The sequence below is a fragment of the Ptychodera flava genome, chromosome 11, assembly GCF_041260155.1.
Source record: "Ptychodera flava strain L36383 chromosome 11, AS_Pfla_20210202, whole genome shotgun sequence".
NCBI classification, from domain to species: Eukaryota; Metazoa; Hemichordata; class Enteropneusta; family Ptychoderidae; genus Ptychodera; species Ptychodera flava.
In genome coordinates, this window is record NC_091938.1 from 753051 (window position 1) to 779975 (window position 26925).

The 26925-nt window shown below is 34.8% G+C and overlaps 1 protein-coding gene across 1 annotated transcript; it reads left to right on the forward strand.

Moving 5' to 3' along the window:
- The first annotated feature begins 5919 nt into the window (after window positions 1-5919).
- On the forward strand, window positions 5920-24390 carry LOC139143211 (centrosomal protein CCDC61-like). Its single transcript, XM_070713360.1, has 15 exons — window positions 5920-6728; window positions 9701-9783; window positions 11021-11181; window positions 11504-11609; window positions 12376-12422; window positions 15049-15265; window positions 16140-16222; window positions 16896-17068; window positions 17727-17805; window positions 18170-18261; window positions 18865-18982; window positions 19439-19502; window positions 20676-20725; window positions 21452-21558; window positions 22715-24390. The coding sequence occupies exons 1-15, from the start codon at window positions 6563-6565 to the stop codon at window positions 22813-22815; spliced, it is 1647 nt and encodes a 548-aa protein (XP_070569461.1). The 5' UTR covers window positions 5920-6562; the 3' UTR covers window positions 22816-24390.
- The last annotated feature ends 2535 nt before the right edge of the window (window positions 24391-26925 follow it).

Genomic DNA, 26925 nt, shown 5'->3' on the forward strand with positions numbered 1-26925 from the left:
TACTTCAAATACAGGAAAATTGCGCCGTACAAATCTTATCTGTAACCTTGTTAATAGGCTGTAAAAATTCCATGTCCATATCTCATTTCAAAGGTTGGATTTAATTGGTATAAAATTATGTAGGAAAACTATTATTCTGTCAAAATTGTTGAAAACAAGCCATATTTGCACCCCTCTTTTGAAGTTAAAGAGCAGTCTTTTTGGTTAATCTCACTTTTGACACCTCTTTGACACTCAAAGAATCTAACAATGCATTTATAATAGCAGTCACGCATTCTGAATGCAAGCACTGCCTAGTCAAACTTTCCTAAAAAACAGTAAAAAATGACTTTCCCTTTTCAAACATTTTTTTAAAAGCTAGGGGACCTCTACCATAGTTAATACACTAAGGACTCCCCAGCTTCCTCTTATTTGGTCAGTTTTTCAGAAGTTTCAATGGGCGATAACTCTGCAATGCTTATGACCCCAAATGTCTAGTTTTTTTTATTCCACAGAGAATGTTGACTACTTTCATGTTTTAATAGTTTTATTGAAGTTTATAACTGACGCTCTAGCCTTTACCGCTACCTTAAACCGGAAAATATGACGTATGTATCAGATATACATGATTGGTTCGAGAGAATTACAAAATCTAATGGAGGTCACATCCTAATCTTACCATGACCTGGTCTAAAATTCGCAACGTCACATAAAATTCGAGTTTGAAACAAGATCAACGCTCGATTCAAATGAATTGAGAGTAAGACAACAAAACCTTACCTTACTATGTGTTTTAAAAAGTCTTGATTTTTCAAAAGGCAGGTTCACTAAAATTATTTACGCGGCAGACATTTACAAACTAGTGTGTTCCTTCCACGGATTATGGTTTCCCTTATATGTCGCTCAAAACCCAGCTGTGAAATTGAAGCAATATTTGGTGTTTTTTCCGCTTTAAATTCTAGGCCTTATCTCTAAAGGTACGAACAGAAATGTTCAATAACGCCAGTTCAAGGATAGGTCAAGACCTCGCATGAGAAATTGATTATTTCAAATCAATTATCGTATGACTGATCTGTTCTTAATCCCGCCATTGAAGTCGGGGTAGACATTACACATGCAAAGTTACAAGTGAAAGATATACCAATTTATTTTACCAATTTTATCTCAAACAGTTGTCACGTGGCCAAAAATTCAAATATATTATTAAGTAGAATATTCTAAGTAAGATTTGCATACGGTAATGACGAAAATGTCATGAATTCATGATTTGCGTAATTATGAATGTTTGCATGAATTTGAATTAACGTAACCAAAATTGCAAGCGTTTTGTGAAAAAGTTGACCTCTAATTTTATTAAAAAATCATAAAAAGACTAAAAATCCATGATCATTACAAAATTTTCCACCTCTTTTTCGAAAAATACTTGCCTGTATGATGTAGATGTAATAACGATCTCAATATATTAACAATAAGAAGTGCAGTGGAGCATGCGCGAAGCCTTCATGACCAGTCGTCCATATTTTCAGCAATTATGTTTGCGATCTCGTTACATTCCCCTTAGCTCATTTGGTCCATGTGATGCTTGATAAATTTTAGGAGTGGAATAGAAATGAGTTTTGCTTTGATTACAAGTAAAATACTGTCAGTGATCTTCACGCTCTACCAATCTTTGATAACTGATATTTATTGTCACCAATGCTCACTCTCTATCGAAGGAAGTTCATGCCGTTCACATCTGGTTTGGAATTTGCGATAATGAGTCGTGAAGCGACAAAGATACATTTTTCTTTAAATCGTCAATAGAACTGTTACAAGCGAATTTCACCCATAGACCTAGGGAAGGCTCGCTCCAGGGTCTATTGGTATACCAATATGATTTTCAATCCAAATTTTTGAAAATTCTTCACGAGTACAACTACACAGGCGCAGGAAATATTATATATATATATATATATATATATATATATATATATATATATATATATATATATATATATATATATATATATATATATATATATTATATATATATATATATATATATATATATATATATATATATATATATATATATATATATATTAATATTATATATATTACTGAGACACATTTTCAAGATCTAATGACGGTGTCCATAACACATGTATGAAATTTTTGAAGTATTTTTAGTGTCATTGAAAACGTGTTTAGAGATTGTTTGTGCTCGTTAAAGATGGGGATCTTACAATGCAAAATTCACCTACACAACTGCGTTTCTGAACACAAACTCAAGATTTCAAGAAGTGTCGAGCAGAGTATTTGATAAAACATTCTTCTCTGAAAAGTTCCATTTTTGTGCTAGAAACGTGTGTGTCTTCTAAAGGTACTGACATTGTTCATGAGTATACATCTTCAGGCGGAGATATGAATTTTCTGTGATTAATTACAAGATGTAAGATGACTCACCGTTTTATCTTTTATCATCAATTCAGATGGCAAGATTACTTTGTTTGGTTTTGTTAATCGTTTCTATAAATGTTTTGTAGCTGTACTTATATTGATACACATCTTAAATGTAATTTCCGAAATTTGGAAACCATTAGATTGTTTGTCGATGAAATCTCATGGCTAACTATAAAGCATCAAATCGTGATTGTTTCCAAAACAACCTGACATTGTTGGCTCTGTACATGTGATTTTGAACTTAAATATTCAATTTCATCATCAATATCTTAAGTCATAAAATACTGAACATTCAGAGCAAGTGGTCGGATTTTTCTAGAATCATAATAATAATACTGATAATACTGATGGATGCAATAATTTATGTCTGCTAATGCGTTAGCTTATTCACCATCCACGTAGATCTGTGGTTGCCATGCTTTCCGAACAACTAGATTTTCAATATTCCAGAAATGTTGGCCATGCGTCTTCAAAAAACACAAATTTGATTGTTTGATTGAGTCTAGTCTAGGCATATTCTCTCAAATATGTATTTGTTGGGAATATTTTCCTTCAGCTGCAGATTCTCTTATTATGTCGTGCGCTTCAACAATTTGAGTAACCTTACTGCAAGTGTCTACTCGATATTTCGGACGTTTTCACGACAACTGGTGAATGTCAATGTCACGTTGTATGCCATCTTATTAGACATTTAATGATGAAGAAAAGAATATTCATCTACCATTCATATCTCAGTAAATATGTATGATTTGTAATATTCATTTGGTGTGTAATTGCTTTAACTCAAGTCTTCAGTCGCATTTGTTGACATTGCCTCGGTGGTGTACTTTAAACAATGACTGGAAATGTGAAGGGTAAGATTTGCAAACTTCCTGATAGGATCAAAATAAACAATATATATTATTGTATTTAAATAAATCCTTCGTAAGGAAAACTCAAGAGAAGGCAGCGGTTTGTAGCGGTTTGCACAGACCAGTCAGCACCTTCTGGATATTTTACCAGATGTGCTTTATATCAGACAGTAACATAAATTGTATATATGTTCAGTGGTGTGCATATGTGGAGACATGGATATCTCCACATAATAAAATGTTAAAAACGGCTCGATTTTACAAGATTGTGATTGAATGATTTCGTATTTTGAAAAAAAAAATATTACTTTGACTCTACTTGTAAAAAATTGCTTTGAAGCAACCTCTGAACAAAAAATTGCTGCCAGGATGGGTAAAAAAATTGTCGCAAAACCTCTTTCCTCCAGCCCCCACCCAATCAAATGGGCCAATCCTAATAAGATAGGGTAAGTATTCAGAGCGAGTTGTGGACACACATGAGTGTGTACTCCTCATGACAACGGCGGGGTATGCTTTATCTCATATGTGGGATTGTATTAGAAACTTTTTAAAGTATCATTTATTGACTACACTTGTAAACAAAAAACGACAAATCAAAAACAAATAAAGGAACAAACAGTTCTTTATTGACAAACATGAACATACATACAACTCTTCATTGGTTCTTTAGAGACTGGTCAATTTTTTCGAACGCGGGGGGTGGATTATTTTTTACCGATGTCAAAAAGTAGTTGACCCCCATTCCAACTTTTGAAAACAGGGTGATCCCCTATTCCAAATTTCAATATATATATATATATATATATATATATATATATATATATATATATATATATATATATATATATATATAACGGATGAATAAAATTGCACACGTCTACTGATCTGCTTGTATATTTTCTGTTTATTCTGTTGGAGCTATCTGTACATCTCAAGTATATATATATATATATATATATATATATATATATATATATATATATATATATAACGTTGTTTCGTAAGTCGCGAGACTCACTCGTCAGGAGACTAGACTGAAGTGAATCTACATGGGATACGCATCGTCGGTTACGCAGATGGTGGAATTTTGTTGCATAACAATAAAAGAAATGAACTTGTGTCATCATGCCGTCACATAAGCAAGACATTGTTATGCAACAACTAGTCACTAGTCACTCATAAATACATCCAACGAAGTAAATCAGTCCTCTCCATAAACATTAAATATTCATAGCAGCAGCAATATATTGTTACGCAACAACTGTCAATCTCAACCTAAATTCCACCATCTGCGTAACCAACAATATACCCTATGTAGATTCACTTCAGTCTAGTCTCCTGACGAGTGAGTCTCGCGACTCACGAAACAACGTTGTAGAGATGAAATTGTAAAATCAATTCTCCAACAGCCCTTATATATCTCGCTCTACTTTTGTATTGAGCACTTTGTATCGGACAAGTCGAACCGCATACTTCGTATATATATAACACGATTGGAACTAATTTGGGATAATTGGATTTTCTTATTTTTCAAATTTCTCAAAAGTATTAGGTGCCGTATAGCTGAATGTTCCAATATTACAAATTACTTATAAAAACAAGTGTGAAATGTAAAAAGAAAAGCAGAGGAGATTCCATTTGTTGATTAAATCGGTATTACTTTACCACCCAATTATCCCAAATTAGTTCCAATCGTGTTATATATATATATATATATATATATATATATATATATATATATATATATATATATATATATATATATATATATATATATATATATATATATATATATATATGAAATTGTCAGTTGTAAAATAAGAATTTCAAAGTGTCAATTTTAAAGTTTGAATACAGTATTTTGTATGAACTGTAAATGTATTTCACACTTTCAAATACATATGACTATTATTTGGTATTCCTTATTTCAGAACTACATTAAATCCAACGGTCTCTTGTTACCTGCTCCCTGTATAGCTCTGTCATAATTTACTAAAATAAACATAGTGTTGCATAATGTTCACTGTTTGGTCATTATTGCAAAATTGTAAATTCAAGATAAGTACAATCTGAATTTCTCAGTCCTTCTGTACTTAAGTGGATGGTTATACCATTCCACACACACTAGGTCAAAATAAAAAACAAGCACAAGCATCAAATTTTGGCACTTCCACGGGCATACGAGGCTTTCCTCAATTTGGACGATTAGGAGCCAGTTTTCACCTCATGAACGTTTTCAATATTTTTGTTTCTGAAATTGATGGATTGTTTACCTTCAGTAACGAATGGCAGAGGGCTGACACGGGGCTGACACTTCAGATTATCAATTGCATGGTATTCCTGTGATTGGACTATTTCTAAAACAAAAGTGACACTTTTGAAAAGGATAAATTTATTTCAACAAAGTCGCAAATAAAACAAATCTACATAACTGTGAATGCGTTAAAATTAAAATGAAACTTGTCTGAAAAAAAATCAGTCATTTAACTACAAAGATCATCATGTAAATGTATTCAGGATGCATTATCCTTCAAGTCTCACAAGGCTTGAACGCGTCCTGGAAAGCCGAGGTCATAAACGGCGCCCTCTGAAGAGACAAATCAAAGAGAGGCAGGAAATGAGATAATGCGCATGCGCAATAGAGTAAACTTGTCAACATCGTAATGGCGCTTATTTCGAAGTCCTGTGACCGGGAAGGCACGTATTTGGTAATATTTATCAAATTATTCTTATTTCTTGACACGTCATACACATGTTAGGAAAAGTACATTATCAAAGTTACAGAAGAACTTGTTTATTTTTGTGGTAACTCGTGCGGGAAACGTAGTGACACCCTGGCACTAAAATATTATTCCCACGGAAATCTGGTGTATAACGTTAACCTGTTAACTCGACGAAGGAACAAGTTGAGTCAAGTTTGTTCATTATTCCAAATCGAGTCGATGCACTGGAAACCTTGACTTGACGGTGGTTCATGTATCTCTGGAAGGAAAACGTCTAGAGAATTATTTTCAAGAGGTTTTTTTCTCCGAAGGAGAGCGACTGTGTCTGAACCTCGGCAGTACTCAGAATCTGGAAAGAAGAACATTGTCCATGGTCCCAGTCTTGTACTGCCGGTCTAAAGTGTACGTTCTGCGTGCGGATTTGTCTACCGTAACTTTGGCATGTTTACTCCATTCAAAAAATTGAAGTAAACACCGGGCGAGTTTCAAAGTAAAGTTTTATCGCAGCTGCATTGTTTTGAAAAGACGGAACGTTTAATTTTAAGCAACGTACTGAGAAGTGACAAAATGTCCCGTACTCAGGAAGACACCAACACTGTGATTACAAGTGTATACACATTCCGTGGAATGGAGTATATTGTGAGTATGAACGTGTCAGATGCATCAACATTGACAGTTGAAGTTGAAGACAGACTCACAGCTGACCAATGGAGAGGAACTTTTGATTCTTCATGTAAGTATAAAAAAAATCTTTCTGTTTTTTAATTTTGAAGCAAGCGCATGCTTCTGGAGTGTTGTGCCTCAACAAAACTTGTCTTGACATGTTATCATTCAGTTAGACAGAGACTGAAACAGAGCGTGTTTCTGCTTCAAACTTGAAAGATTATGTGCGAAGACAAACTTTAACAGGTTAATTACAGAAATTTACATCATGAATCAAAGCAGGACATAAATTTCTCATTTTGAAAGGCCTTACACTTGTATGTTTACTTTTCAATTGTTGTTTGGTTGACAGTTAGCTGTTAGGTATAGAAGTAGCAAATGTTATGGAGGAGATAATGTTCCAGTTAATACTAAAGTAAAGCTGGTTTCCTCTTAAAATTTCACCATTTTGTTTTCAGATCAAGTTCATATTTATTGGAGATTTTTATCCTATTTATCATTATGTCAAGTTAGTAAAAGGTGCAATGGCTGTACTACTTTTGAGAAAAAATTTATACCGGTAGTTTTTGTTTTAGAAAACGAGCACATTTTATTGGACCACCACCTATTGTACACCACAGAACAAACTGACAATGTATTAGTCGTATAAACACAACATATATGTGCAAATTTATTGTTGATAAATAAATTCTTGTGCTTACCAAATTTCAGTTGTCAACAATAACTTTGGACATTTAACACGTACGGTCTGTGTTGACGAGTTACATGTAAACATATGCCATTTCAACATGTTTGGAGTTGAACCAGAAACTATTATGTACAAATGGGAGAAAAATAATGTACATAAAAAGTTACAGATGGAGCTATAAAATTAGCATTAAAATCAAAGTACCCCAAAATTATTCTAAAACACTCTGCTGTAACAAGTTACAAAGTCTGCTGCTTGCAGTTCAAGTGAGTTATATAAAACCATCATGTTTATGTACTTCCTATCCAGACATGTCAGTGAAAATTATTACCTTTTGAGGAGTCGTGAAAGATGTTCAAATTTGTTACACACAACATTTTACGCTTTGCCAGTTTAAACTAACTTTTACAGTTTAGAGTTTCATTGTTTGGCACAGGAGGATTTCTTGACTGTAACATACAATAGACATCAAATCAGGTCCAATAATCATTATCATTCTAGGTAACTATGATATTTACCAGGTCCAAGGAATATATCGAAAATAACAAAGGCAATGGGGTCATCTTGAACCACAAAATTGTGGTGACACCAGGTGTCCGGAATTGGTAGTTGTTTTACGCTGACACACATCAAAGGATGTGAAGATTGCCACATGTTCTCTTATCATGCCAAATGTTTCAAAATAAAGACACTGTAGCAGAGCATTTACCTCTCGAGAATGTGACAGTTACAGTATTTTTTCAATTCAGGCGTTTCATTGGCTCAAAACTTTACAGCCCGGTCAACCCATGGAGGGAGCTTACAGAACATATTACCTCACCATGGTCAATCACACCACAAGGTTTGACCATTTTGACAAGAACAAGCTGCGTTGTTTGTACGGATAAGTCATTTTTTTATTTTGAATATCGAAATAAATACAAAATTGGAGCTAGTCTTTATGGAAATGACTTGCTGCTAATTTGTTATGATTTGTGATCGACAGCTCATCAGTTTTGATAGCAGCAATAATTGTAGCCCACGGGCCGTGCGGTGGCTTTTTCTGTCTTGGTGGCTGTGAACGCCTGCCTCAGGCACTCATGTTCTGATGGCTTCTGATGAATTCAATGTCAATCAACATTCAGTAATACTTATTGTCCATGACTGTAATGCAGTTGTAGTTTGTAAGGGTGAGTTACCAAACTGGTCCTGCAAAAAATATACCGAAATGTTCTTTACTGTCGATTCTGCCAATCAAAATATCTAACCTTTCTTCACCATTTGTACATACTGTATGAACTATGAAACCAATCGCTTTATCACCACCAGTGCCTTTGTACATTTTGTGCACTATCAATTGCTGGAGATCACTGCTGGTTGCCTTTCCACAGACATATATTCTTGCCTTTGTATTGTGCATTCTTTCGATGGCTTACTCCAAGGCGATAAATGTGAAAAGTTTAGTTCTGCGTGGCAGGGCTGTGTTTTATCAGCTATACACACAGCCCTGTCACGCAAAACTACATATGAGAAGGTATGAGGATAACCATAAGTCAGACGTCACACAGCCTCACAGACATGCATTTTATGTTGTCTGAGACTTGTTCAGAGACACGTACAGACATATGCTTGGGCTGACCGAGACTGTGAAGTTTTGAGCCAATTGTACGTCTGAATCAAGGAAAAACTTACTTTTTCGAGAGGTAAAAGTTCTGCTACAGTGTATTTATTTTGCATGATAAGACAATGCGTGGCAATCGACACATACTTTGATATTGTGTGTTTAAGTACTACAAATTGTACTTCACAGTCAAGAAATGTGTGTGCCAAACACTGAAACTCCAAACTCAAATGACATGTGCTGTATTATCTGAAACTTTTAATGGCTGATAATAATGAAAGACCATGGCTTCAAATATTAAACGGTTTCAAGGTGATACTTGCACGGCATTTGTGAATGCTTAAGGTATAAATTATAAATTATATCATACCAGTATATTATGGCGCAAATGCAGTGATCTGATTGGTCGAGACGCGGAAAGAATCGTGGTATATTGGCGGTATACCATGGTTGGCACACATGCAAGCTCTCGGCAAGAGCCAAAATCTTTTTTTTGACGTTCTATGCAAGAATTTCAATATCCTGTTATGATATAATAGCAGTAAATCACACCCAGCGAAGGTATACCACTCAATTTTGACCAGTTCACTTAATATATGCACTCGCTATCGCTCGTGCATGTATGTCGTGAACTGGTCAAAATCTCGTGGTATACCATCGCTGGGTGTGCTTTATTGCTTAAATATTCACCTGTAGTATGGCAATATAAACAGTATGATGACATCCGCTTTATGATGTTTTGTGCATACCATAGATATTGAAGATCTGACTCATAAAACTGGTAACTTCAAGCAATTTAATATATTTGTCAGTATGCTGGAGTCTGCTGTCATAAAGGTAAATACTTTAGAATAAATGTTTAAATTTTCACAAATGTCTTCAACTATTGATACAAGAATTAAATGTTTAAATGGTTTAAATTTCCTGAGTAAAATTTGAAAAAATAGTTTTAAAACATTGATTTATTTGTGCAAAATTAATCTAATAGTAGCATGCTTAAATTGGTAATAATTATCAATAACACTGATTCGCAGTCTGTCCATTTTGACATTTTAATTAATGTCGCTAAATATGTGAAAAAACATTTCAACATTTGCCGGCGTACCCCTTGTACCGGGGTATGCCATCTTCTATATCCCAAGGAAAGGCAGGTAGAGAGTCTACTGGTAAATATAGTGGCTATGGTACAGTGAAACTCCATAAAGAGACACGTAACTTTAACCCCCTCAATAGTTTCGTTTAGAGTAAAATTTCATTCATGACTTTACTGTCAATTTACTGATTTATGAACTGCCTTTGAGAAATTCAAATAAACATGTGATACATGTTTTGTTTCAAGAACATAAAGTTGATCAAACAATCTCTAACTTTACTCTGGTGATCTTTTCTGTGTTGATGCAAGTTATCTTGACTGTTTATAGTGTTTTCTCCAGAAAGTGCCTTTGCGCAATTTCCCCCTTGTCTTATCGAGCTCCCCCTTAAATAATCACAAACACGGCGCAATGTCACCCCAACAATGAGATCTTGAGATATAGATATACACATAGTATTGATAGTGGTATTCTGTACCATGATTAGTACCCATGGTGTAACATGACAGACTTTGCCTCCGCTATTACCGGTACATTACAAAACTTTCTGAATTTATGTGAATAAAGTGTAAAGGATCGGTGCAAGCTTAAAATATATTGGTATATCATGGTGTAAACATTTCCTACATAGACAAGATGGACTAACAGGAAACTGATTTTAATTTAATATTTTACCCACACTCAAACCTTAATTAGTTTATACCTTGATAAACTGTAATTTGCATAATTTGATTTGCATAATTTATTATGATTCCCCCTCAATCAGAAAAACTCCACACCAAATATTTCAGGGTGGTGACATTCCCTCGCTGTGAGAGAAACCTGGAGAAAACACTGATATCTGTAATGTCACAGAATTGTGTAAATCATGCAAATTGAAATAATCAAATGTAAACCTTTCATTCCATGAAGGCAGAGCTTAGTTAATAGTAATACCAAACAGTGTGAAGTTAACAAGCAATATTTATTATTTCTTATGACAGTCGTCAGAATCAGTGTCTTTAGATCTCTTGACGTATGCTGATTTAGAGTTACTAAGGAATCGTAAAGCCGGTGTTGGTACCAGAACTATACCTGGAGCTAAAACAGCAGCTTTGAATACCAAACGATATCTCATCTTAACATACACAGTTGAATTTGACAGGTAAGCAATGCATTACTTCATTGTCATCACTGTTAAATCATTATCACAAGTAAAATGGTTCACAAAAAATAAACTCATAAATTGATAGTACCTGTAACCAGTGCATGGAATTCAACTTCTACCCATGAACGTTGGAATGTAAATCCTAAAGGTTTGAATGTTCTAATTAAAAGGAAGATATTGGCATTCCAGGAATAGGGTCATGAGTATTGCAAAAAAAATATTTTATCTATTTTACTGAGTGTCTGATACAAGAGGATTCTTTTGCAACCAAAGTGCATTTTGGTAATTAGCTAACAGTCACCCATCTCTATCTTTTCAGGATACACTATCCATTACCTCTTCCGTATGTTGGGAAACCAGATCCTGTATTGCTGCAGGAAACAGTCCGGAATCTCAGGGAAGAAATCAAAAGACTGAAAAAACAAGTAAGATCATTGAGATCTGCTACCATACTTTTTCAGATTTTGGAGAACTTTTCAAAATATCTCACCAAATATCGAGAAGTGTTGCTAGCTGATCTTGTCAGTCATAACCAAATATTAAATATGGATTCATATCATAATGATATGCCTTGTCATCTTTACAGACTTCATCTAACCAAGTGATTGATTGATTAATTATTTAGAATAATTGTTATGATTATGTATGTTCTGCATTTACTTGGCACCACACTATCTTTCACACTCGTGTTATTGGCATGTACTTGTTGGCTTGTACTTATTGGATCTATAGGGAAACACAAAGTGTCCATCACTGTGTGTCTATGGTTCTAGTAAAACATATTAAACTATATGGAAACTTTATAATAATTGGGAAAGTCCTTACCTGATTACTTTTAAATTTATTTCTTCATTTCATGGTTAGGCATGTCATTATTGGTTATTGGGTATTGCAAAAATATTGACACGGGTACAAGAGACACACAAAGTGAATGTGATTTTCTTGGTCCTTTGATGTATATACATGTACCTACACTGATATTTAGTTTGTGATAGGATGATTTTCCTTGACATTTGACATGATATTGTCAGTTTTGTACCAATTTATAGGTAATTGAAAGTTCAGAATTCTTCATGTCTAGGAGCAAATTATCAAACACAAGATCAGGAACTACATGTTACAATTTTATATTTTGAAGGTGTGCATACTATGTAATGGCAAAGAATTTCATTTATTTTGTTTTATTTACAGGGGCATTCTGATTTCAGAGAAACTGAATTCAATTTACTAAAGAAAAAGTAAGTATCCATAAAATCTGCCTCCAGTGAGCTTAAATATTTTCATGTATAATTTGTATTGTTGAAATAAAATTATCATACCGATACAATACAATCAAGCAAAAATATGCATTTAACATATGCATAAGACTACAGAAAAAATTTAAGATCTCAGGATTTGTTTGTCAACTTAAGCTGTTGTGCAGACAAAATATCATTTTTAGCTCCCATTTGCCATACATATGACAACTTTGAGGTTATATGGTGTAAAAATGTACGTTCAGTTTTCTGATGAGTATTGTTGATGAAGTCAGCTCTGATGAATTTCTATACCACTTAAGATTTAAGTCTGAAGAGATCATTGGGAAAATTCTCAGCATAGAAGATTTTTGTAAAATTTAGAAAAAAGTATCTAAAATGTGAGTGTAATTCATAAAATCATATTTTCACTCTAAATACAGTTTGATTACTGCCCATATGCCTTGTTAACCCTTTGATTGCTGTTATTTTACCCAACAAAATTTAAGTGCGATATTTTCCCAATTTTTATGAATTTTTCTGTAAGTTTTTGAAATTTTTTGACCAAAATGACACCACATTCCATTGGCCGCTGTTTTTTAGTCCCCGCGGACGAAGTCCGGCGGGGACTTATAGATTGGGTCCCGTCTGTGCGTCCGTCCGTCCGTCCGTCCCTCCGTCCGTCCGTCATCAACAGTTTCTCAGACACTGCTGAACTAATTTCGTTCAAACTTGGCACAAAGGCATAGCACTTTGACCTACAGATGCACGTCGATTTATTTTGTGATACGATCGAATTTGGCGCGATTGGCCGCGAGGCGGCCATTTTGTTGCGATTTTTCATGTCTTTTGACCATAACTCAGACATCCTTGAGCAGATTCTGTTCAAACTTGGCACAAAGGCATAACACTACAGCTTTCATATCCATGTCAAATAATTTTGCGATATGATTCAATATGGGTGCGAGGCGGCCATTTTGTTGCGATTTTTCATGTCTTTGGACCATAACTCAGACATCCTTGAACAGATTCTGTTCAAACTTCGCACAAAGGCATAACACTATTGCCTACATGTGCATGTCAAATAAGTTCACGACACGATCCAATATGGCCGCGAGGCGGCCATTTTGTTTGCGATTTTTCGTGTCTTTGAACCATAACTCAAACATCCTCGAACCGATACTGTTCAAACTAGGCACAAAGGCAAAACACTATGGCCTACATATGCATGTCAAATTATATTGCGATATGATCCGATATGGGCGTGAGGCGGCCATTTTGTTGCGATTTTTCATGTCTTTGGACCATAACTCAGACATCCTTGAACCGATTCTGTTCAAATTTGGCACAAAGCAAAACAGTATGCCCTTCATATGAACACCGATTTATTTTGTGAAATGATCCAATATGGCTGACAGGCGGCCATTTTTTTGCGATTATTTCATGTCTTTGAACCGTAACTCAAACATCCTTGAACCGATTTTGTTCAAACTTGGCACAAATTCAAAGCACGTACTATGGCATGCATATGCATGTATCAATTAACCTTGTGATAGGATCCAATATGGCTGCAGAACTGCCATTTTGTTGGAATTTTGCATGTCTTTGAAGCGTAATTCAAAGGTCATTACACCCATTTTGTCCAAACTGGCACAAAGATCAAGCACTATGGCATACAATATGTCAATTTACTTCGTGACATGTTCCAATATGGCTGCCAGATTGTCATTTTTTTCGAATATCGCTGCCCGATGGTCATTTTTGGATTTTTCATGTCTTTGAGGCTTAATCATATGCAAATATTCCTTAACCAATGTTGTTGAGACATGGTACAAAGATAAGTACTATGGCATACATATGCATGTCTACTAATTTTGTGCTATGATCCATATGGTCAATAGACAGCCATTTGATTTCAATTTTGGTTTGATTTTTTTATGTCTTTGAAACATAAACATAGGTCACTGTCTCTCGATAGACTGATTTTGTTCAAACGTGATACAAAGATAAAATACTATGGCTGCATTCTTGTGCACATTAATTTGTTTCATTATATGATTCGAAATGGCTGATGGCTGATTACAACAACATACCCGATCCCATAGCATTTCGAAAATTCCACCAAACCATGTGTATAGTATGTGCCGTCATGACACTAGAGGCAGTGAGGGCATCGTTATGTGTGATGTAATCAAAGTTCCTTCAGTGGTCATTACCGGCAGAGATGAGTCATTTATTGAACGTTCCTACTTTATTGTGCAAGTCACAGGCCTGATGCACCCCTTGCATCAATGTCATTCCACAGCAACCTAGACCACAGCTACCTAGACACCAAAGATTATAACAAAATGGACAAGCGGGGACTGTGTCATCAACGATGACTTGTTATCAAAATTTTGGCAAAATCTTAAAAAAAAACCTAACTGGAGTATATTTTATAAAGATGACAAAAATTGACTTTCGTGCTCAAAGGGTTGTATTTCGATTTGAACTGGTTGAGTCCAAAGGTGTAAGCTTCATAAATACAGTAAATAATAGTCATATTGTCAATTATTAAGTGTTTGCTCACATACTTTTTCATTCTGTAAATTTATTGTACTCTAAATATTACTTTTCTCATTTGACTCAGCTATGAAAAGTTACTGAAACAAAAAGATGAAATAGAATCAGCATTTATGCAGTATAGAAGAGAAATTAAGAATACAAACAAAGGAACAGCAGCCAAGGAAGTCAGAATCATGAAAAATATTGTAAGAAATCTTGAAGAAGAACTTATGACTGAGAAAGCCAAATACAGAAGACAGGCTAATAAGAGAAACTCAGATTACAGGAGTTTGTTGGATGAGGTAAGTTTAGTCTTTGACAAGGCAATAGAGTGTTTTTGAATATTTAACCCTTCTTTGGCCGATTCAATAGAAATTATCTGGTATAATAAATGTTAAGGTACCCAGAAGATTGTTCACAACACTTGCTATCAGGCCAAATCAGTAAAATGTATGTGTCTATCAGCTAGATATGTCAGGGGAAATCTTTGTATTTTTAATTCATTTTTAGGTCATGCCTACCATTCATGTTACATTGAAAATGTCAAGTCCAAAATATTACATTATGTATGACAAGTCACTCCAGGGGGGGGGGGGGGGGGCCGTGAGTGTAGATAGCACCTCTTAAGGTAGTACGTCCCTCGAAAGTAAAAGACATCAACTTTTGCTCAAACTTTCATTGATGAAATTTTCAACCATCCTCTTACCAAAGCAAGAATAAAAATCAAGGGTGACTGTGCAAAGTTTTGAACTAGAGAAACCAAGTCAAAATGAGTATCATATCCCTTACGTGTTAACTCAGTAGAGAGAAAGAAAATGTTCAAGTTTTGAAAAACTGAGAAGGTGAAAGTTTTTTTACTAAAAGAACTTTAAAATGGTATATTAGAAAAAATTGTTCTGAGTATCTGTCCTCCAGGCAGATTCCACTTAGCCAACTTGATCCGATAGTATCGCATGAACCTAGCAAAGAAAAAAAAAGAGAACTACAAATGTGTACAACACAGTCATTAAAGACAGATTTGAATAATTTAAATAATGATGGTAATGAAAATGCAGAGGAGTTACCTTGAACAGACATGTATATGGTAGTTTTAATGATAATGTTTAGAAGGGATTAATGGATGGGTTTATTTTGAAATAATTTACGGTATTTGATGGATTTATTTTGAAATAACAGGTGGAAGAATTAAGAGCCAGTGAAAGGAATTTAAGAGCAAGGGTTAAGAGTCTAACAAATGAATTGGCCGTCTACAAAAGAGGGTAAGTTTGCAATTTCTTCTCTTTTCATTTTCATTCATTTGGAAAAAATGTTTGCTCTCTCACAGCTCAAGTGATTTGTTTCTATGCCTCAGTTTACCTTATTCATGTCAATACCAACACTAGGGTAACTTCAAGGCTAAATTAATACACTACTGACTCCATGAAAGTTTGCATTGACACAAAAGATTTTTGTGTTACTGTACCAGGACATAGCTATAGCGAAGACATTTTCAGAAATTTCTGAATTGACTCAAATCATTCAGAAGTGTAGTAAGCTAGGTGGCACAATAATTTGTGAGTTAGTCAAGCATCTCTCCATGCCATTTCTTCCAAATCATTGGCTGTGTTTTCTTTGATTGTACTGAGAGATGCAATCAAGCATTGCTAATACCAGCTAGCTCTTCTTCAAAATTTTGGTCTGTAATTTCTGTAATTTCTTGATATCAATACTGAGAGAGTTCACAGGGCATCACCGATACCAGGCAATTCTTTATCCAAATTATTGTCTATAATTTATTTTATTGATTTCTACCAGGCAGTTCTTAACCAAAGTGTTGTTTATAATTTATGTTGTTGATTTCAATACTAGGAGAGTCAGTAGAGCATCACCCATACCTGGCAGTTCTTGATCCAAATTATTGATTATAATTTATGTTGTTGATATCCATACTAGGAGAGTCAGTAGAGCATCACCGATACCTGGCAGTTCTTCATCGCAGAGACGAGACAGAGGAAGATCAAGATCAGCATCACGTGATGTCAGATCTTCATCAAGAGAGCGTTCTCTATCAAGAGAGAGACCATCATCAGTCTCATCATTTAGAAGTAATACACCATCTCCATCTGGTATGAACTACATTTATTTCTCTGAGAATAGATCACCAGTGCTGAAATTGTGAGGGACAAACTGAGAACAAAGAGATTTACAGTTGAGAATACGTTAAAGGTAGCTTGGGGAACAAAAGATAGGCCGCAAAGTGCATAGATGTTTTGTAAAGCAGTCCTCTGCACAGTACCAAACAGTGTTGTTTGGAATGCTTACCAGATCAGAACAAATCCTAATAAGATGTTAGAGATGATAATTGTGCTGTTACTTGCCTGTATCTCTTGACAACCCTGTGAATATGGTGTTCTATAACATTTACTCAGAGAATGTAATCTGACATTGCAATAAACGATCTGTACAATAAAAACAATCTTTTAAAAGAATGAACTGATGTGTGAAATAAGGTTGTAACTCGTGTTTTTCTTTTTAAAAAGTACCCTTGTTGTTTTTCTAAATTAGTCATTAGGCTTGTCATGTGTAGGACCAAGGGTTTCTTCACTATAAACTGTCAGAGATGAGTGGTGAAGTACAGGTGTCTAGTCTTTAGTGCAACTGCAAAGTCCTATGATTAAATCATCATTGCACGAAAGGTGAAGAAATTTTATAAAAACTCCATCTTGTTACGAACAAGCAATGATAATTACAAAAATTTATAAAATTTACCATTTCTCTTCAAAGGTGCTAGAGTTCCAAGATTTAATCCCACAGCTTACATTGAGGACAAAAAACGACGACAGCAAGAAGCCAAACTAAAAAGGTAAGAAACTTTTTGATGTGGGGAATCTCCTTGCAAAATTTTCCACACAGTACGAGTTTGTGGTATTTTGAGGAATGTTTAGGAAACCATTTACTGGTTGTTTTACAATGGCAGAGGGTGAAGGAAGATATTATATTTATTTCATGTCAAAAATGCATTTTTAATATCCAAACTATATTTTGTCACATAGATTGTATACTTTAATTTGCAATAAGAAGGTATATGTATTAAAATGTACCATTGTTACTTTCTGTTCAATATTTGGAACCACAGATAATTGAACTGTTCAGATCTTTTACAAGAATGTAAGTTAGAAATGTAGTTCATGTTTTCATTGATATTACGTATGCTATTCGTGTTGAAGGGACCGAGGGAAAAGACACAGTGTTTTGGAAAGAAACAGAAATTCCTTGTCAGCTGAACGAGTCAGAAGTAGACCTTCACCACTTTATGCAGGTAATGATGTCAGTTGACATTGAACTTTGTTGACCTCAGAAGAGTATGCACAAGATGTCATCTATTTTAGTGATCTCAATATGTCATAATTAAAATCATTCTTATCAATTTATTTATCTCAGACTGGTATATTTCAAATTTCTGACACCTGTTTGTTGATCTAAGAGCAGCATATTTCATATCTTGCCCATGAAAGGTATACTGTCACCTGTTCCAATTTTGCCACAGTTACCATGGAAAGAGAAAATCTAACCAATCACAGATTTTAAGCGGGTGGTCGCTCTTTAAAAACAACGCCCTCACATGGACATTTTGAATACCAAGGAATGCCCCTTTGACCATATATGGGCATATTTAGATTACAGGTGACTGTATACCTTTAAAACAGTCATATTGTTGGGTCATGTCATTATCCTAGTGAGCAATGTATCCCATGTAAACTCATACAAGATATGTTCACTAAATTGTCCATTGTATCATTAGAAGTACCAGTAATAATAAAATATTAAAACCCCACAGAAATGGTAATATTTATGTCACTACTGGATGTTACGTAGTTGTTGTGTCAGATTGTAGACTTATTTAATTACAACTGATTATTAGGTTCAACTGGAAGACTGAGACGTGGTAGAAGTGGATCTCTTGGTAGTCTTGGCAGCAGGACATCTTCACTCAGTGATATCGAGAATGCATCAGCTGGATCGCAGTCATCAAGACTAAGGTGAGCTACATGAACCACATTGTTTTAGTTGTATGGATTTGTGATACAGCACTCTCCAAAGACACTTGATGATACTACAGCACTCTCCAAAGACACTTGATACTTCAGTACTTCATCAGATTCCATGGAAATGTAAGGTGCTACATAGTTTTTATGTTGTCACCCAACTCAAGATGGATAGGACTTGTTTTGTTTCATATTTGAAACCATGAATGTTGATCAATTTATTGATGTCTGCCAGTTTTGGTCATATTATGGTTACATCCATGTTGGTGCAGTTGTAGTGTATTTCTTTAATTCAAAAAAACAAGGTGTCTGCCTTATGAAGGTGTTACAGTGTTACTTTTCTTACATTTATTTAACTCCAGTAGATCACAGACAACTACATCTCGGTGGTTACAAGGTCGTCACTTTGCATCTGAGATTCAAACCTTCTCTATTTCTTTGATTTTTCAGAGGAATTCAAAATGTGATGAAAGGGAAGACATCATCATCTTCCATGTGGATGAGCCCTGATGTGGTAGGTCTTGTATTTATTTATTTTTTAAATTTTTTTTTTAGTCATCCAACATGCGAACCTAATTACAGGATGAGGTACCCATAACCCACTAACCAATGAAGCAATGAGGAGTAAAGTACCTTGCTCAGGGCACAACACTGTGCTAGAGTCTCGATCTGACTGTCAGTGGGTCTGACAGTGAGTCTGTTGCTCTGGACGTACCGGGTCTTGAACTCACCATCCTCATCCAATAGTGAGTCTGGTACCCTAACCACTGCCCCACAGTGCCTCCCTACATGTACTTCTGAACTGTCTGTGCTTATTGCAACTCACCTTTCTTAGGAACTCAATTCTCATGGTAACTCACTTCTCTCGATAACTCACTTCTCATGATAACTAACTCTTCTCGGTGGCTCACTTCTGATCGTGATAGAAGCAAGCTATCATCCAGCACTTCAAAGGTAGTTTATTCATGTATCTATTCACATCACATGTGGACAGTTATAATCTACCACAGACCACAGACAACCAATATTTATAAACAAAACAATCAAACAAACAAAGGCTGTGTCACCAGGCCATTTCTAAATTATGCATTAATAAGAAGCAAACTTGCTCCTGTAGAATACACCTCCTACTCTGAAATGTTTGTGAAACTTTGTTTGTAATTCCCTTCATGAATTTGTTTTGATGCCACCTGTGGAATAAATTAAGTTTTTACAAACTTATCATTTTTAAAGTCAAACATTCAGTTTCTCCACAGAACACAGGTCATATGGCCAGTCAGAATTTCATATATCAGTAAATTTGAAGTTATCTGTTTCTCTAATCAAAAGCTTTTCACTGCGATTGCTGATCTTTGGGTGAAACTTTAAATCTTTGCTCTTTGTAAGTGTACAATGTAATGAAAGTTAAATCAATCAAGTCTGAAATTCAAAAGTTGAATTTTCATTGTTCTATCATGCTGACATGCATATAGAACAAAAGAATAATAATATTTGTCTGTTACTAGTACTTTTCCTGTAGGACATCAAGTTTTGTATAGAAAGAGTTTAGTCTATTTTGCTGGAATAGAAACTGAAGATCACATTTCTTCAATAGTGGATACCATTATGTGTGGATGTAAAAAGGTCATGAAAATCTGTCATTTGGTTATCTTATAATGGTCTATTTCTGTTTTCTTTCAATTCACAGCCTATGCCACGCAGTGGAAGAACTAGCTCTGGAAAAGCCAAAACAAGAAGATATCCTTTGTCGCTTTGAATTCTGCGTTTTTAGAAATTTGTATTCATCCAACATTGAATCAAGCTGCATCACTGTAATGTAGAAATGTAGAAATAATTTCTACAATACCAACAATCGGTCAAAGTACTGCTTAGGTTGAAAATATAGCATTAGAAAACATGAATACAAGATGACGTATGCTTAATCAATGACTTGTTCATGTTGGAGGCAAATCTTTAAAAAAGTTGTACTGTGCAGCATGAGTGCTGTGGTTTCCCTTTGCCTTGACTCAGAAATTTATGATGCTTGGGCATTCTATATGATATAATGGAGAGCGCCCTCAATCAACGAATTTTTCAATCTGCCCTTTGCCCTTCTTTGAATTCAAATGTACTGTTCAATTTCTTCGGCTTATTCACCAATAAGCCATACGTCACTTACTGGGTACATGTATTTTTACTGCCTATGCAAGATATCATGGGTTTAAGAAAGTCATTACTGTATTTAGGGTTTAATACTGTCATTATCGATGATCTTGAAGATATATAATGCAATCATCATTGGGGACTTAAAAGATTGAAATAGAATCATCATGGATGATACTCAGTCAACTCTTTGACTCGACTGCCTGATAGCCATTTAAATATTGCAATGGCATGTCAGTCTTGTAAAGTTGAAACGATTTCACAATAATTCATGCTCTCTTCTATGTAAGAATTCAGACTAGATTTCTTAACTATGATCACAGCTGTGAGTACACCTGATCCAGCAGCTGATCTAGAGAAAATTAGAAAACTGACAACATCTTCTGGAAAAATCAAGAAAAGAGATGTTCTAGACTACAAATCACCAGGTAAGTGTGTCCAAGTACGGTAAATTGAACATTAGGTTAACTTCAGATTTGTAAACAAATGTTCAAAGACATTTATAGTCTCTCTGTATCTCTGATTTGAAAAATGAAATTTACCTATTACACAAAGGTGTAAAAGAGCATGGCTAGTATGTTATAATGATTGTAGTATTACTTTAACCAATTTCCAAGCAAATGTAGATGACAGGGTTATACTTGACTTATGATTTGATAAAGATGCTTTGATGATGAGTAAAAGGGCAAAGGGCAACGGCAAACCTGTTCAGAGGTATATTTAATCTCAGGTACACAGCAGTTGTGTTATGCATTGTGGGTAAAGTAGATGATATTCAACTGTAAACCAGGAGTCAGGGAAACATTATAGAAATCCATGGTTTTAAACCTATACCTCTTAATTCTGAAAACAATGTAATATGCTTCTAAGCATACCATCAAGTGTCCAGGCCATGCTGCCAAATACTTAAAAATTACAATGGTAAAATCTTCTAGCACTGTGCACATCAATGGTTGACAAGGCAGTTTTTGGTGAGTGGTATCACATTATGTCTGTTTGCTTTTTAACCGTGGTGGAAATGGTTGATACACCTTATAGTAAAGCCTGTGTAATCCAGACCCTGTCTAAACCAGAACACTGTCCATACTAAACAGATATGTCAGTCCTATGCCCACAGACCGTACACTTCAAGCCTCTTTGACAGCCCTTGAAAATAAAATTCAGTCCTTGAATGTCAAGGAAAATTACCCATGGTTTTAAAAAATTGCAAAATAATTATTCATGATATCTTAAAAATGATATGTAAAATGATGTAAAAAAAATGAAAATATCTTAGAAATGACATCAGGAAAACAGTATTTTGGACCTCAAAATTCCTTGAATATTGTTGGAACATTCCTTGAAAGTTCCTGTATTTTAAGTGACTTTGAGAGCATGATTGGACCCTTTATTCAATATGTCCATAAATTGAACACCTCTCTAAACTGAACAACTTTTCTAGTCTCACTGGTGTTTGGTTTATACAGTATCTACTGTATAACTAGAAGGAACCCTCTGTTCAAGAAGTTATAGATGCAAGGGTCAAGATGAAATGATGTATATTGATTGCTGTCATAACCAGCTGATCATTGTTCATACTTTCAGCTCACAGAAATGGTTATTATCAAAACAGATCAGCTGAGATGTCTGAAATTGATGCTCGACTCAACGCACTCCAGAAATTCATGGATGACAACCTGACGTAATCTGACGTCAAAAAGGACAGTGTACATCAGTAACAATACTTTCTTTTTTGTAAAAACTATACAAAGTGTATACTAATGAGGTCGTACCCAACATTGGTTGTGTGTCTCACTTGACAATTTTAGAAATGATTTTTGACATCATCCATTACGTTGCTAGTGACTTCGCAACTGACATTACTAGAGATTGCTATACAGGCAGAAAAGTCTTGTAACGTCTTTGGAAGGTTTAGTCAAATTTTCAACAGAAAGCATCCAGACACAGAAATTGAATAAACTTCAGGGCACATGAATCTTGATCACAGCACAGACACTAGAAAGATGTCTGTGATTAAAGTTATTCCAAATCACAATTGAACCATAACATCAGAATGAAATGATTTTGCAGTGTGCAGTTTTTTAAATATATAAATATCCTTCAGTAAAATTTTAGGATCAGTAAAATACAGTGTAAATAAAGTAATCTATTTCTGTAATTTTTTTAAACCATTTGTCAGTGGTCTGCACAAAATATTGAGGTTCTGAAGTTTGTGTAATGTGGATGTATAGACATCCGATCCGTCTAAACTTGATTTTGTTGAACATTTAGAAAATGTTTAAATCCTAATTTTTTTTTCAAATAATAGTTCTTAAATGAACATTATACTTTGTTTATTCATAATGAAGAAATAACTCCATTGGTGTGATCAGCATCATTTGCTATGCTTTATATGAAGTTCATGGCCATGTCTACAATGACTAGTGGACAAACTTACTTCGAGTCATTTCACTTATTTTTTATTTTATAAAATGAGTCAGTGTCTTTTCGATAGGTCTACAAGTTAGCTTGGCACATTACCAGTACAGAATGGCAGCCTGCATAGTTTACAGTAGATTATATCATACACAGAAAAATTACCAGATTGTTCCTGGATAACTTTCTTTTTAAATGCCATTTATCAACAAGGACAAAGAGAGAGTCATTTTCATGTCATTTCATAAAAAGTTATATTCAGTGTTGCAGTTTCACAACCAAATAATTCCTAAAGCCATACATAGAAATATTGTGAAACTCTTTAGTAAATGGCTGTACTGTGTAGTTATTTACACCTTAACAGTTAACTGGCTTTTCCATAAAAATGAATCTGTCCGAGGAATTGTCTGTCTTGCCATCAAGCCAAACAGAAATATGTATGTGTTTTTTAATTTTCGAGAATCACGCATGATTTTGCTGTTTTTTGATGGGTGACACCCAAGTAACTTTAAAAAGTCCTCAACTGATCTACCCCATTTCCAGCTGCTGTGTTGATGGCAAGACACAATATTCTTTATATCTGAGCATAAAATTGCTATCTATTCCATCTTCGATAGAAAGCGGTGAGGTGTAAATTCAATTATTTTAATGTTTATGAATTGAGAACAACCATCCCAAAGTATTCATTCTGAAGTCTGAAGACAAATGGCATAGAGATTCTTATATGCTTTATGTAAGTTATTGTTTGTATCTGCTGGTATGATTGACACTGCCATTGGTGTGTGATTGATAAATGTACTCTAAAATTTTGAAAACAGGAATAAATAATTTGGAAAAGGTGCTTATATACTGACTCTGTTTTGTGATTGTGCAGGAATGAAGCAATCAGAAATTACAATGTCATTGAACTTGTAGCCATAGATGCACACATGTAGATCATGCAATGAGTGATAGTAAAAGACATATATAACTTATGGTAGATGCCACTTATAAATGTTTTACAAAATTGACAGATACTGGAAGGTGAAAATATTCCATGAAATTAATGTTTTTAATCTCAGAAATTTTGGGTGTAATAATGGCAAATTTGATAAAAAATAAATGATTTCATTTAGTCACACATTTTCCCATTTAAATTAGAGTCTTTACTCTTCAAAGTTTTACTTTTGTGTTATTGGTACAATCAGATGTGAAAATTTTTGTTCAATTTATACAATTGCGTTCTTGTTCTACTCCCTTCAGCATGTTTAGCTGTCCAATATACAGCTTGCCAACACAGCCTACGTGTACCGTGCATTTGTATAATTCAAATATCACTAAAATTTAGACATACGGGCTTTGTTGACAAAATGAATATTGTGTTTTTCAGCATGCTATAGAGAGACACCAAGAAACTGTGTTTGATACATTGCATAGAAATATTGAAAAATTATCAACAGTTGCAGCTCCTGTCCCATTACAAGGCCAACTTGTTGTTTTTACGAAAATTTAATGGCATTCATACATTTTTAGATTTTTTCAAGATAAAGACATAAAATATGACAAAACGGTTCTAGATTTTGTTTAAGTATTACTAACATTAGAACCATTGGACGACATCAAAATGTTGGGAGTCAAAATATTTTCAGGTCCCTCCCCCTATAGGCAGAGCAAGACTTTCAAGTCCCCCTTGACTACCCCCAAAATTTTCGAATCCCCCCTCCCCTGAATTCCTCCAGCCCCCCCTTTTTTTAACGCGGCCTAAGTGAAAGATATTGCAAGATACATTACTCAGATTTGGTAATTCTGAAAAAAGTAAATACATTTTATTTGAGATACTAGTTATGCTGATTGGTTATAGAGCACTACACGACCCTTTCACATAGGAGGGACTCTGGTTATAGAGCACTACACAATCCTTTCACATAGGAGGGACTCTGGTTAGAGAAGCTACAATGCCAGGCAGACAACTGAATCTTAATATATTACTATTGAAATTTTCACTGTCCAGGACTGATATTTTAGAAATCATGGTTTTTGTTTACTGCCCTCTTTCATCTTAAGGCCAATCTCCTTTCTTTTTTCAAGAATACTTTACGTGGAGTCTTTATACTAATGCATGCATATGGATGTCTTCCTCATCAGAATCGTAGATGGTGGAGTAGAGCTGTCTATGGTCTAATTTAACTGACCAATAATACTTTGCCTAATGAGAAAGAATTCCATATTTTGCGTTATCTTTGTATAGTTTGTCGCATGAAAATTGATTGCCATAAATGTCTTCTAAACCAAGTCTCCCACATACTCTATTGATGATAACAGTGTTTTGGATTCAAGGAATCTTGATCTCCATTACTCTGCCTAGACACTTCCCCCTTGAACATACAAGTCATTGTTGATGACACAGTCCCCACTTGTTAATGGGTGCTTTGATTACAGGTCCTCAGAGAGGATAGAGTCCTCTTCATTAGGTCTGTGATAAAAATACTTTTGAATAAATTCGCTTGATACATGTCTGAGTTGTAGTTCAGGACATGAAAAAATCGTAATAAAATGGCCACATGGTGGCCATATTGGATCGAATCACAAAACAAATCAATGTGCATATGTATGACATAGGTCAATGTCCTTGTACCAACTTTGATTAAAATCGGTTGAAATATGCCTGAGTTATGGCTTTGCACATGAAAAATCATAACAAAATGGCCGCACAGCAGCCATATTGGATCGTATCACAAAACAAATTAACATGCATATGTATGACATTGGTCAATCTCCTTGTACCAACTTTGAATAATTTGCTTGATACATGTCTGAGTTATGGTTCTGGACATGAAAAAATGTAATAAAATGGCCACATGGCGGCCATATTGGATCATATCACAAAACAAGTCAATGTGCATATGTATGACATAGGTCGATGTCCTTGTACCAAGTTTGAATAAAATTGGTTTAGATATGCCTGAGTTATGGCTCTGTACATGAAAAAATCGTAACAAAATGGCCGCACGGCAGCCATATTGGCTCGTATCACAAAACAAATTGATGTGCATAGCTATGACATTGGTCAATGTCCTTGTACCAACTTTGAATAAAATCTGTAGAAACAAGCCTGAGTAATGGCTCTGTACATGAAAAAATCGTAATAAAATGGCCGCCTGGCGGCCATATTGGATTGTATCACAAAACAAATTGACGTGCATATGTATGACATAGGTCAATGTCCTTGTACCAATTTTGAATAAAATCGGTTGAGATATGCCTGAGTTATGGCTCTGTACATGAAAAAATCGTAACAAAATGGCCGCACAGCGGCCATATTGGATCGTATCACAAAAAGAATTGACATGCATATCTATGACATTGGTCAATGTCCTTGTACCAACTTTGAATAAAATCAG